At 39.6% G+C, this 14,880-nt stretch overlaps 1 protein-coding gene across 8 annotated transcripts in view; it reads right to left on the minus strand.

Moving 5' to 3' along the window:
- Positions 1–14,880, minus strand: part of BANP (BTG3 associated nuclear protein) — a 144,918-nt gene that overhangs the window by 125,225 nt on the left and 4,813 nt on the right. For all 8 annotated transcript variants that reach the window (XM_027465797.3, XM_072043898.1, XM_027465795.3 and 5 more), the window contains exons 2-4: positions 7,551–7,695; positions 6,087–6,181; positions 4,553–4,752 (exon numbers count right to left, since the gene is read on the minus strand). In XM_027465797.3, the coding sequence (XP_027321598.3) occupies positions 4,553–4,752; positions 6,087–6,181; positions 7,551–7,620 (365 nt within the window). In that variant the 5' untranslated portion in view covers positions 7,621–7,695. The remainder of the gene's footprint in view (positions 1–4,552; positions 4,753–6,086; positions 6,182–7,550; positions 7,696–14,880) is intronic.

Consider the following 14,880-nt stretch of genomic DNA (forward strand, 5'->3'; position numbering starts at 1 on the left):
AAGTCGTGCCCAAGGATACCGTATCAGGCCCTTGCACAAATATTGAGTGCATTAAACTCTGCAATTCCATTTAACTCTCCAGTTCCCATTAAAGACAAAAATATATGAAATTCTATCTCTATGCTTAGTGATCGGTATCCTTAATCGGTCAGCCACAAATGCATGTAGTAAAGAACCAGATGTATGTGGTCTGTATTTCAACTTTACCATAACAAAGGTTCAAAGAAAACATTGGAACTAAAGAAACTATTTACATACGAATTTCCATATTTCATCAGAAACATTTTTAGCTTGAAGAAAATACCAATTTAAAATTTAAATCCTCTCCAAAATCAATACATTTCTAAAACTGTTACTCTCAATTATATAACGATAAAAAAAAACCTTAAAAGCACAGTAGAATTGCACAATGTAACATTTGCAGAAAATATCCAGAAAAACAAATGATGGAAGGTTCTGTGAAACCAAAACAAATTCCTGTGTTATCTAAAGCAATCAACCTGAACCATTTATACTTGGGCTTACCCATGCAGAAAAATGATTAATGGAAAGATGCTGACAAAAATAACAGTTTCTGGACTGAAGTCTTTCAGATGAAATATTTTCTTTAAAATGCGGATAAAAGATTTTAGCTGCACTGTCACACGCTGCGTTCATCAACTTATAAATCTCGGGACCTGGGCACATGCTCCGTTTCAGACTTATCATTCGGGGCTGCCATTCTGACAACAGGCAGCCGGCACCGCACCAGCTGTGCTATCGAAGAAGCTTTCGGCAGCTACTGGAATTTCTGACCATGGCGATACCTCATAACGAAAAGTAATTAGATATTTTTAATAGCTGTATTGCCAGGAAATGTTGCAGACGGAGGACAAGAGATAATCACTTCCTGGACGGGGAAGCGGGGCTGTACGAATGTTTCACGAAGCTGGAAAAGCTGGGATCACTGGGACAAGGTACTTACTCCCCGCACCGACTCATTAACTTACGTTGCTACTGTTCTTGGCTCTTTTCAAGCTCCAAGTTTAACACGACTCCGTGCAACCTAAGGATTTGTGTTTTGAAACCTTCTGATGGTCTTTCTAAATAACCGTGGAGAAACTAGGCTTATTTAGTTCTGCTCTTCATGTAATAACTCACGGAAATACAGCACATCACATCTCCAATTCCGCACGACTTTCTTTAAAATGTTTTCTCCTGTTAGTTTTTGCTGTAGCTTAAGCTTCTTTCTAGGAGATCTAAAAATTATCCTGCTGTTCCTGAGTATCCCAACTGTTCACAGAAATTACTCTTTACAGAGGCCCATATATCCTTTACTTTCCTGCATACCTGCACTGCAAGTAGCTGGAATATAACGAAGTACCGTAACTGCAGATCAGCATCAACAACAGGAATGAAAGAACTGAGCACGGTCCAGCATAAGTACACCTTCATGGACACAAAAAGTCAAGAGCAATAGACAGTACTCTAATTTCTGAATACAGCATTTCATAATTTTCCAAGAAACATCAACAAACCTTCAAAGTACACATACCCAGAAAAGGATGCTGGAAGATTTCCACACAAATCATGTCTCGCGTGCGTAATAGACAGAAAGCAGAGTAAGACTAAAATGTACTGCACTTCTGTCCTGGGAGCTAAAAACATGGGGTGTTTCCAGATTTATTGCAAGTCTCCTTGAACACTTCTGCTTCATTTCCCTAACAAGAGTTTTTAAAACTTGGAAACAATAGCTTGGCACCAAAAAAAGGTACAAGTTATCCCTGTAAGTCAACATATTAAGCTTTCTAGAAAAGCCCATTTATCATTCAACGCAAGTCTGACAACCATTACCAAAGTTACACTGCTGCCTCCATAACATAACTGGATGGTCAGATGATACTTTATCGACTCCAGCTCATCAGCAGCCAATATATAACAGCACCACACACATTTTAAGACCCCACATCATAGTCACAGTGCTCAGATGTGAATTTACCTGTTGCACTGCAACTACACAATTCCCCCACAAGGTGAGCCAGAAAAAAGCCCCTCTGTCTGAGTTGTCCTGGTTTTCATCACTTGATGACCTGCACATACTTCAAACTGACAAGCCTTAGGAAATTCATTGAATTTTAAAAGCACAAATACAACAGAGCAATCAAACTGCGTGAATTTATAATGCACAGTCCACGTGCTTTACTGTGTGCACTGCTGTGATACACATTTTGATCGTAGTAAATCTGCACTAAATTAATGCAAGCAACTAAAATACCAGAAAAAAAAAATCACTCTAGAGTGGAAGGAAAGAGATCACGAATCTAAAGGTATTTCTTGAAAAAAGGTCTGTACTGGCATCTGCTTTACCTGTCTTAAGTACCTACAGCATTTTTGTTGGTATTATTGTGGCAGAAAAAGGAGATGGGGGTTGATGAATCTCATTCAGATGCAGAATCTATTATCCAAAACACTAACTGTGGCTGGCAGCCCTCCACTGCCATCTGCAATGGAAGGGGAAGAGGAAACAACACGGAGTTGATACAACATAACAGTCCACATAGGTTGTGAATCAGAAACAATGAACAAGCCATGGAGGCTTTTATGAATGAATGAGAGGCAGGAAATTCAGTGAAACATTCCATCCCTGTGAAATTGAAGTGTTATTAACGCCAAAAAGACCTGCAAGTTAAACACATACACCCCTGTTTTCTTTTGAGTCACATACGCCATAGACTGCTACAAGAACAAAAAGCTCAGTGAAAATGCTTGTGTAATATTTCAGTTACTTGCTCTATGAGCCAAACAGTTATTATAGGTACTTAATCTCTTTTGATATGGAACTTAGCTGTAATTGACCTTTTTCACATATCATAGGGAAACTCCAAAAGCATGAGGTAATGTAGACATGGGACCTGTTTAAAGAAAAATTAAATAAAAGAAGGGAAAAGGAAAATATCCAATGATCAAAATGATCATGGACAGCATACGAAAAAAGGCCAATAAAGGAATTCTGGAGTACCAACACTGTATGTGGACATCTAAAAAGGAAATTTCTTTTGAAAAAGTATGAAAAACGTGAAGTGCTCCTAACTAGGCAGGTGTCTGTTACAGCAAAACAAGCGGACTTCAAATCTACACTGAAAATAAGAGATATTTGAACTTTTAAAAAGAGATCAAGAACCACATTGAGTTCTTTATCCTTTTAGATTTCTCAATACTGATTTGGTACATTTCTGAAAACTAGACTCTGTTCATCACAAGTAATCACTTTCGGTTGTGGGGTAACAGGTAGTCTGCATTATACAACAGGTACAACTGCATGAATAAAGTGTTCCCTCTGAATGTAAAATCTCCAAATTTGAACTTCTTGTGGTTGCAAGATTGTACTTCATCCTGTTTTGTAAATGCAAGAACTGCAAGGTATTGTAAAATGTGAGTATGAGCTGAGATAAATTCTTTTAGAATACCTATTCTAAAAACAGCAATACTAGAACTAAAAATAAGTATATACATACACGCAGCAGTTAAGTGTATAGTGGTATAACAGAAAAAGGATAGTGTTTGTGGTTTGTTTTCTTACCTCACATGGATGCAACTCAACATAAAGGAACTACTTTTTTTTTTTTTTTAAGAGATTTGGGTAGTGCACCTGGAACAGTGCACTGCATATCAAAAACATATACAAATTATTTTTCAGCTGTTAACAAAGTTCAGAGTGAGTGATGAAATATCAGAAGATCGAAAAACAGACTGACAAAAAGCATATTAAGTTCATGTATCTTGACTAGAATGGTATGATGTGAAAGTTGTCTATGAATATTACGCAGTCGTAATGGAAAATAAAAAAGTCATTATTTAAAGAAGTATTAAGTTTTTCCTAGCTGTAGAAATATGAATGATGGAAAAGTCGGAACACAAAAAAAGTCTCTTGATCATCATATTCCTCTGGCTGGAATAATACCCATGGTAAAACGATAGGCACATCAGTATTTAAGATATTTAGAACCATATTAGGCAACTCATAAAGGTACTCCAGGTCAAACCTTCCCTTTCATCACAGTGGATTAGATTATTTAACAGATTTTCCATCTCCTACTTCTAACCCCAAAATAAACATAAGTGCTATTCTACCAGGAGTCTTTAGAAAATAAGCACATATAATACTCTGCTGTATTTCTGTCTGATAAAAGTAAAATGAGAAGCAATCAGAATGATGAACTCACCAATTCAAAACAACCACATAAATAAAAGTAAAGCAAGTCTACAAAACCCATCTAAAACAGATGATGTGACTTTTCCAGAGATGGATGAATCTGTCTAGTTTAATTCAAAACTAAATGTGGAAATAGTTGCAAACTGTCCGTGGACCGGTGCGACATGATCAGTCTTATTCTAAGTAGAAGTAACATCATGAAACTGGTACAAAAATTACCTCTGAGAAAATAATTCTACATTCATAAGCAGCACACCAAGTTCCTGACAGCTATAAAGAAAGCTGCAGAGCCTGACGCCAGGGAAAAGGATTTAGGTTATTTTAAAAAGCACATTGATGAGTAATCTATTCTTTTCTTACCATCGTACTTTATTGCAGGTCTGAGTAGCGCCAAGAGGAGAACCTGCCACCATGGGGACTTGGATGGGGCTGTGCTGTTTGTTCATGACAAGATCCAACTTCTCTTCCAGTGATTTACAGGTAGCCTCTAGTGCCAGCAACTTTGCCTCAATGCTATCCAGTCGCAGGCATATTGTCTGATTAATGGAATACAGGAACGACTAGAAAGGGGAGAATGCAAGAGAAACTGCTTTTAAAGACTTACACGTTTATCTTCAGCAACATACACATAAGGAAGCTCCAGATAAATGTGACTGGAAAACAATTCTAAAAGGAACTAGCAATGTGCCTAGTGACTAAATTCAGCCACATACAGAACCGATGACATTCAGGAGCATTTTAATATTCTCATAGTCTTTCAGATCTTTATTTAGAAGCCAAAAGCACCCAAGCCAAACACATTTTCACCTAAGCACTTTGTTACTATGATTCCGTACACCACAAAATCATTTTAAATCACATGCCAAAGCTTTTCATTCAATATATTTAAAAACAAAAGTATATAAATCAATGAAAGCATCCTTCTGGATAAAATTAAATAAGAATTTCTTTCCTTGTCCAAACAGATACATTTGGATAATTACAGTGGAATTGTATCAACACAAATCACTTCAGGGACAATAAATGCCACTCACTTCAGTTTTCTCCTGAACAGCAAATCAAGAAAAGCAAATAAACAAACTTTGTTTTCCTAAGCAATTTTATTTAAAAGAAAGCATATTCCACTTGGTTCCCCTTGGGGAAAAAACAGGCTATTAAAGGGTAATGGTACACACACACTCCTCTGCAAACAGCAACTGTGCCATCTTGTGGCCCTCAACTACAATTTACACCCCATCGAGCTGCTTTGCAGTGCTGCTTCCCCCCTGCTGTCTTAATACAGAGCTTCAGTTTCTATGGCAGAATTTCTAGACAAAATTACATACTGCTTAATGTGCATGGCAGTAAAATACAACTCAAATGCCTATGCTCCAAGACAAAAACATTACTAAAACACAAGAGAGAGCAGCATGGGAAGTTCTGCAAGTACAGAAGAGCCTGAACCAAATACAGCTCAACTCTTACGGGAACATTGTTAGCTTAAAATAATAATTTTAAACATGCTGAAAGTATCTGCATATTGTAATAAAAATATATTCAATTTATTTAAAATATACTTATCACAATACCTGGGTATTGTCATACAATATATCAAATTTATTCTTAAGGGCTGAGTTTATTCACTTCATCAAAGCAGATGGAGCGATGTTTGAGCTACTAGAATTATTTCTGATTAAATTTTATATTGCATATGAAATTTTTGGTAATGATTTTATACCAGGAGATTAGCCAACTATGCAGATTTTAAAATTTATGCAGAAAATAAACACACAAACATTTACAGGGATACATTTCCAGTACTATGCATAAGCATTAGTTCATTTGATATAATTTCCCCAAGAAAGCTAATTTAATTGGTATTATGAATAAAAACAGAAAAGGGTATTATTGTAACCTTAATAGAGGGATCCTGGCAGTTAATTTCTATCCGCTGACGTTTCAGAGTAGGCTCTACGTCATCGTCTGTCACTTCATGATTCTCCAACACAACTGCAAAGAAAAATAAGCATTGCCATAGCTTTTAATACAAGAGGCAAGACTTGGATTAAAAATATATTAAATGGACAAATCAAACAATATGAAAGGGGTTTAGTTAACATACTGTATATTTCTAATTTTTTTTTTTTTTTATGTTTTCTCTTAAATATATACAATAACTTACTTCTGGCTTCTGAACCCTCACACTCTGGAAAACTGTAAGCAGTTCTAATTCTGCATGAACGCAGGATTTCTCCCACAGAATCATAGAATCATTTAAGTTAGAAAAGACTTCTAAGATCATCTGGTCCAAGCTTTACCCTAGCACTGCCAAGTCCACCACTAAACCATTAATTTCTCTCCAGTAGCGATTAACTAAACCCTGAAAATTTTCCAAAATAAGTACTTGGATATGCAGAGCTATTGATCCCAAACGCTTTTAATCTAGAGGTAAACACTCTGAAGAAACAATAACAGAAGTGTTCTGAACTTAGAACTGGAAAACCTCGCTGGTGAAAAGAAGACGTAGAGCCCTGAACAGTGTCACAGTCAGAGCATTACCTGAAATGAGCCTGGGTTCAAGACCTTTTATGAAATCGAGCAAAGGAAAGCTTGTTTAAGGTTGACCACGCTACAGGTGATAATCCTTGGATGCCCACCAAGTTATGGACTAGGCTGGGACAGGTAATTCTCACCTTCTCCTCCATCTCTTTGGGTACATTTCTGAAAGAACTTTTCTGTTCTGCATCAGAAAAGTATTTTTAAATGTGTTTGTGTTTTCTGTACCTGCAGTTACTGTTCTTTCTGTCAACACTTACTCACTTATACATGACAGCATTGGATTAACGCCTGCAGTTGATTTCAACATGTTTTCCCTTAGCAGATCAAATTCTAAGTAAAGGAAATCACCATGTTTGCTTTCAGAAGTGTTTTTCAAATTTACTGTCATTTTGCTATAAATCCAAAGAATTTTAACAATGTTTGAGAGCAGATATTTTACAAGTAAAACAATGATTCATAATAGACGGGTGATAGTTTTTATTTGAGGAAAAGTCTCAAACATGGATTTGGTCTGAAATTAAAAAAAAATACGGTTTGGCATATAGAGTTTTGGCAGTAGTCTACCTTTGAAGAAAAAAAAAACTAAGTCTTTAAAAGAAAAGTAAAAAAAATAAAAATTAACTTGATCCAAAGGGTACTAGAAATACGTAAGTGAAGATGTCCAAATTCAGTAGGAAGTCTTAACAAGTGGCTCTCGAAGTAAATATTGCAGCAGCACTTTATATTTTTTTAAAAAGCATCTCAGCAGTGATTTCCACCTTGTAAATGGGTAATACTAAACATTATCTTTCTCATGCCATCACTCCCACCTCTACTGTACCTGGGTTATCTGGAGTCAGGTCTTCAACAGCAATCTGAACAACATCTGCCAAGTCCTGTTCTGACATCATTCAGAAGCAGGCTGCGATGTCCCGTCACACACCACCGCAGGCCCCCAAATAAGTGATTTTACGAGACATGCAATCCTGAAAAACAGCAGCAAGAGGAGCGTTAAGACCTGACATAGCCATTTGGCATTTATTTTTTCATCTTTCCTCTACAAAAGGAGAGAGAATTCTGAAGGGAAATGAGCAACATAGAGAACGGATCATACAATGGTGTGACTGCTACTTTAATACGGGCATCACCCATCTCCATAAACTTTCTACATTATAAGTAGGCTGAGAGCACGAGTTTTCCTTTCGCATTCACCTTGCTGCACTTTCCCAGTGGACAAGGAGACCAGGTAGTATCAGAGACTGGGCAGCTCATCAGTGTAAAACACAAAAGAAAACATTTTCTTTTAAAATGATTTTCAAAAAAATTAAATGTCTACAAGAACATTCAAAAATTGCAGGGTTTTAATTTGCAAATTATTCCTTAGCTCTGGGGAGTGATCAGAACTAAGCGTTGACGTTGCAATAGCACATGAAGTTCCCAGACCTCACTGGCTACCGCAGTCTGTACAGATGCATATGAACACAAAGTCCTACCATGAGGAAATTTTAATGGGCACCTAAAATTCAGGGAGAACAGGAAGCTTCTTTGCAGCTAGACTTGAAACAAAACTTCTTTTTTTGGGTACTGAACCCGCCTGTTTTTTCCACAATTCAATTCTGATGAAAGCATTTTCAGAATACGGCCCTGATTTCTCAGCCCTGCTCCCCTGGAACCCTCTGTCAAGGTTATTTATTAGTGTTTTAAGAGAAACCTTCACCCTGTAAAATTGAATTAAAATCACTGGAACCATTTGTACCTCTGCTTTCCCACAGTCATAAAAGGATGGACAACGAATACAAGGAGATCAATCCTTTTTTTCCTTTCTAACCTGAAGCAAAAAAACCACTAGCACAATAATTTAAGGTTGACCAGTGGAAATGGTAACTCATCCCTTAACATCGACGCTGAATCACCTCCAGCTATGCATAAAGATTTTCCTCTTTCCCTCTTCCACTCGAGCACAAGAAAGCCATTAAGCCAGACAGGTGGAGCACGAACTTTGGAAGAGGGGGACAGGAGGTGGAGAAGGGGCTGCGTGTTGGAAGAGCCCAGCTCCGGAGGACTCCCCACGCATCGCAGTTGTTTACTCCAAACCCCAGCGCTGCCAACACTGAGTCATCTGAAATTGGGATCGTGGTGAAAAGCTGTCGGGGCCGCGCAGAGCGTGGCAGCCCGCCCGAGAAAGCTGGCAAGGCGTGCGTGCACATGGATGCCATTTTGGCAAATCGCATTTGCCATTTCTGAGAAATCCTGGTAGGCGGCCAGCCCTAACATAATAAAACAGCTGTGCTGGAGTTACTGTTTCATAATGGCACACACTGCAAGGAACGCTGCCCTGCCCTCCATGTGAAGAGGGCCACCACTCCAAACAATAAAAATGGACAAAGTAGAACAAAACCCAACTTTTAACGCTTTGTCTATTTACACCATGCTAGGCTTCCCTGATGCTTCACGCGTTGCTTTTTAACCAGCTTTATTCACAATCACACCACTACCTAATAAGTCATTCCAAAGGATTTTTGATTTTCTTTAAATCCATTCGAATACATATTTAGCCTCTCATTCTATAAAGTAGAGAAACAAATTAAACCTTTCTGCAACCCAAAAACTAATAATTTCATACTTGTGACCTCTGTTCTCCATCTCTTATGGGTTGTTGTCTGACAGTATTCAACCATGGATCAGAAAATAAGTCCTGAAAGGTTCCATCTTCAAACAACAGCACACCAACCAAAGTGGGACTAGGAAGAGAGCTATTACACATACACAGCAACGATTCTTCGTAACAACAGTATTTATTTCCATTTCAACAGATTTTATTACAATTTCAGGAAACCATACACTGCAATGAGCCAACATTGGGACAGAACACAGTTCTGCAGTCACTCCAGGCTGAACACAATATCCTTCTGCTGTCACCAGAGTCAGTGAGCTCCTGGATCCAAATATGAGGAGAAAAGAGGTATTTGTTGTTAATGCTAGATGGGAGGGTCCTGAAAGCAATGCCCAAGTGAGCTCTGCTGGGTACTGCGACCACAGCAGCTACAACTTGAAAACGTTCCTCCGAAAACTTCAGAATTTCAATTCAAAACAGAAAATGTCAGCAGTGGGCTATTCTGATAAAATTTAACAGCATTAAAGTTAGAGTTAGAATTATATTAATACCTTTAAAATGTCTCAGTCAACAAATTCAGAATAACAACTTCTCCAATACATTTTCCACATATTTTACTCAGTGAAGTATTTACCAACATTTCCTGAAGCAAAACACTTCCTTTCTCAAAATTTGTCTTTTGTGTTTTTTTTTCCTTTATTTTTTTTAACCCCCTCCTCTTTCATTCTCGCGGCTGCAACCCCAGTTCCCGTTAATTCTACACTAAATGCCTGTACATTGGCATTGAGAACCCAGTGCTGAAATACTACCTGGACCAAATACTAAGGTATAAGAAAAATAAATGCAAACAAAGCCAGGAAGCTCGGGATAAACCCAAGAGGAATGGCCAAACTCCACAAACGAAATGCCCTCACTTTGTCCCCCCAGGCAGCTTGGGGAGCTGGATGACCGGAGCAGTATTTTGTAGTCTGTTGCCATCACCTGGAGGAGAGGTACGGGAAGAGGACGGAAAATATCTCATTAATCCGGTCGTTACAGGAGACCTTGGCCAGCCAAACTCAAATTGGCCAGCAGAAACCTTGGCCAGCACAAATTCAAGCCCAGGTTGGAGGTGGCTCTCCTAATCTGGGGATGTGCCCCGTTTCCAAAAGCCTGGAGCGGTGCCGCAGCCTCCTGCTGCACTACAGCACTCGGGCACCCTCATACCTTGAGCTGTGTGTGATACAGCTGGGGTAGGTCAGGTAAAGTGCTCCAAATATCTCCGTGAGTGCTCTTACTCGGAACTGATAGACCCAAGACAGATTTAAGATAGCCTCTGTTTAATTAAGGAAATATTTGTAAGCAGCCAAATGAAATTCAGGGCACCTGGATTCTAGATGAGTTTATCCACGTGCAAGTTTAATGCAATTTAATTAATCCGTTTTAAAACATTCATTTAGAGTAATTCTTCCGAGCATTCCCTTGTAAACAAACCTATTTGCTGGAGTACCTGATGGCTTTACAAAATCGTAGGGCACCAGTCCATGGTGTATCATCAAAATCAGCCAGTGACTTGTTAACATACGAAAACGTGCACCAAGCAGAAATCTTCTCCCTCATACTCACTACTGAGGGCAAACACTGCATTTAAAGCTAACAAACATTATTTCTCCAAAGCCCTGCTCTGCACAGTGTTTACCTGAACTCCTCTTATTTGAGCAGATAATTAGTGCCTGCCTGGTATTTCTCAGTGTTAGTGATAAATGAAGAAAATTCTATCTTACTTGGCAGGTGGGGAATAACCTAATAAAAAGCGATAATTTAATAGCACGTAGGGTCAAATGCAGGAGCTCCCAGCCTCCTTTACACCCCGGTTCTCTGAAGCTACAGGCTGTCAAAATATCAAGTCAAAAACTATTTTCAACAACAACAACAACAAAAAAACACATTTTACACTTCTTTACTACCACTAAAAACTATGCAGGCGAACTCTAACCAGTCTTAGCTTCTGTTTAGCTTTTGTCCTTAAAAGGGAAGTAAAAACAGTGTTTTATGTAAATTTTAGAGTAAAACTATGCCACAAGCACGGCAGGTTAACAGCTTAAAATTGAGTGTAATATACGTGCATATTTGGTTCAGCCAGAGATCGGAGAAATTCGGCCCTCCCGAGACATGACAAAGTCATCCCCTACCTAGAAAAGCAAGGACAGGGGCTGTAACAATCTGCAGGTAGATACCTAAAATAAGCATCAATAACAACTACGCTATGCTGATGGGCTCCAAGATCAGCTTAAAACAGAGAAAGCAACATACAGAGGGGAAGAGCTGCTTCAGAAACAAAGGATCTTGAAATTTCTTTGGAGTGCAAAATCTCGCAGGGAGGCAGAAATTCTCGAACATTGTTGTGAACACCTCGTAATTATCATTTGCTGTATGTATATATGCACCTGTATACATCGTTCCACCTGGTACAAGGCACTGGTTTGCCTGGATGTCTGTTTCTAACTGCTGATGCGCTGCCCTTGGCCACAACCCCAGCACGACCCAAGCAGAACACAGCCAGCACAATGCTGTGTGCTCAGCCCCACTCGGCACGATCCAGCTCAAAAAACCCAGCAGTGGCTGTGTGGTCACAGCCACCAGAAATTCGAGCACAAGCCCTCCGTGGACCTTGTACAAACACCACACTGGCACAGCTTTGATGGAATCATTCCCAAAGGAGCTCGGAAGGATGTGTTAACACCTATCGCAAGTGCACTTTCAGGTGCTTCGACACGTAAAGAAGCCTGAATCCAATTTTACCGACATACGATCCCATTGAACTTAGCGAGCCTGCCCATATGGGCTGGATATACTTAAGTGCTTGCAGATTCGGGGCCCTAAAGCAGAGGTCAGTTTCCTGCATCACTGTGAAATTACTCAGGATATTGGTCGTTAATGCAAGGCACGACTTGTACGGCTCGAAACCCAGCGAGCATGAAACGAGAGCCACTCAAACAGCGCAGGCAGTATGCAGAACCAGATGTCCCATGTTTTATTGCTTGCGCCCAGAGATGGAGAATCTTTATTGATAACATCCCTCCAGAAACAAACACTTTGGTTTAAAGACCAGGCTTCTAGAGCCCTTTTCCTATGACCTACATAAACGTCTCTCCCGGTCCCAAAGAGCTTCTACCCGTGAGTGGAGGGGGGTGAGACAGGCAGCCCAGGTGTCCTTTTGTCTGTACCCATTTGTGATTAGAAGCTTCCCCTCCAATAACCTCTTCATGCATCTGTCTTTCTGCAATACTTCAGGCTGACTTTGGGAATGCCAAACAAGTGCCTAACACAACCTGAACTATTTGGGGCAGATCTCAGCTCTCTACGACAACTACAACACTGATTTTGCTTCTGTGCCACAGCAAAATCCAAACATCGTGCAGATGTTAGGCATGGATGTGGTTTTGGTGAGATTACCAGCATGCCTTGAATGCCTGCAGAGTGCTCTCCGACTAATGAAGGCAGCTCCAAAGCACACCTGAACTCCTCCCGACCCGTGCCCGTCCAGCCATGGACCTTCTGACAACAAAACCAGCCTGAGAAAGACAGCCCAAGTTTGGTCCTGTAAATTTGCTGTTCTGAAGTACCACTCGGCAGTCCTAGAAACTGGCAGTTTAATAATTTCGAAGGGCCTTTATTGAGAAGTGACTATGAGCTGGGGAAGGGGGTGGGAAATGAGGACTTCCTCTGGAAAGATGACGTTCCAGAAGTCACTGGTAACAAACATCACCAGCTACGATGTGAATGAGCCTAGCACTCATTCAGAGCAGGCAGCACCCTTTTCTCTTGCACCATACTCATTTCCACAAGCAGCAGGGCAGAGCAAACAAGCTTCACCCAAAGCTACTTGAAAATCTGCAGAGGCAGCCGAGAAGCTCGCTGAGAAAAGCCACGGGGTCCTCTTCCAGTCCAAGGAATCCAGCTTGAAGGATGGGTACAAGCAGTACAAATGCCTGTTTTATAGAACAAACGAACGCAGTCTTGGTCAGGTGAGTCTCCTCCGCAGCACAGGGATCTGTGTGATGTTCATGAAACTTGTGTTCTTGCACGAAGGACCAAGGGACCACGTTATCCCCCAGCAAAGACCCAGAGACTGAAGCAAAGTTCATCACCAAATCTTTCACCATAAACTTGCTCAAGAGACGATTTTGGAAAACACAATTTCTATCAATTTTGAATTTCATTACTTCAAGAAAAAAAGTGCACTGATAACATAACGTTTTGAAACTTCATCGGCAAAGACAAAAATCATTTTGAGAAACTTTAATTTTTTTCCTCATATGAAGTGGAAGCCAAAAAGCTAAAGTTCTTTAAGACTACACGACACATTTATAGGTGCTTCCCAGCTAATGCTACTGTGTGTTTGTCTAGTATTTGAGATACTTCCTGTATAACTACTGGTTCAACTCAAAATGATTTTTTTTTTCCTAAAAATACATAAATGGACAGACTAACAGATCTAGATAGCAGCCACTGACACGTACAGACCATTGAGGGATGCCCCCAGATCTTTACTCTGCAGGTTTGGGTTTGATTCCTGCAGACTAAACCCTGCGGACCATCCCTAACAACAGCTAGAGAAGTACATCGAGTGCAAAGAAGGAACACACCATCAAACAGGGCTAAAAAGGACATTCTTCCACTCCTAAGAGTAACTATAACTATACTTTGAGGCTGAGAACAAATCAGCCCAACCAGCTCACGTATCTGAAGAAGCTAAGCTTGCCTAATTCACCAGAAGATGGAGAAAAATATGCTGTGTGCATTATCCCAATAAAACGTATTGCCTGCTGTTTGCTGGTTTAAAATTCAAATTCTCTCAAATGCCAGGAAATAGCAGTGAAACTTCACTCTGGAGGTTCCTAATGCCTAGAACTATAAGGAATACACCCCAAAGATCAAAAAGAGGACCTACAGCTGCAGTGACAGCCCGTAGGTCTATAAATACTTACATACTTGTAAGAGTAGCAATCAAATGGTAAACTAACAACATTAAAAAAAAAATGACTTAAAAAAAATGTATAGCCTTGTAAAGCAACCCAGTGAAGAAAAATAAAGCAATTACTATCTGTTGAGCAAACAGCCCCAAAGAGGCATAGCTGGGCTTTTAACAAGGGAATATAATCACACGCACAAGACGACTGATCTCGATCTCTGGTCTTCAAAAACTGAAGATTTTTTCCTGTTATTTAGGAATCGAAGCACATTGCCATGCTCCAGCCAAAAGCTTAAAGCATTATTTGTTATCAAGGAACAGCAAGGAGCTTATTGAGGAATATTTCAACAGAACATATGGTAATTTAATATTTGCATCCCCTTTGGAAAGCAGAAAATAAGTAACATAACAAAAGGGTTGCAACTAAAAATAACAATTTTTAAAAGCTATCAGATGCTGCCGGAAGAGAGGAGGAGGTGAAAAAAATGACAATATTACAACACTTGCTAAAATTTGCTGAACAAAATGACAGTTTCTGAATATTGACCACCTACATGGTGACTTACACCTGACAAAAAGCATTTGCGTGTGTTTCTAAGACAA

The sequence above is a fragment of the Anas platyrhynchos genome, chromosome 12, assembly GCF_047663525.1.
Source record: "Anas platyrhynchos isolate ZD024472 breed Pekin duck chromosome 12, IASCAAS_PekinDuck_T2T, whole genome shotgun sequence".
In the NCBI taxonomy this organism is placed as follows: Eukaryota; Metazoa; Chordata; class Aves; order Anseriformes; family Anatidae; genus Anas; species Anas platyrhynchos.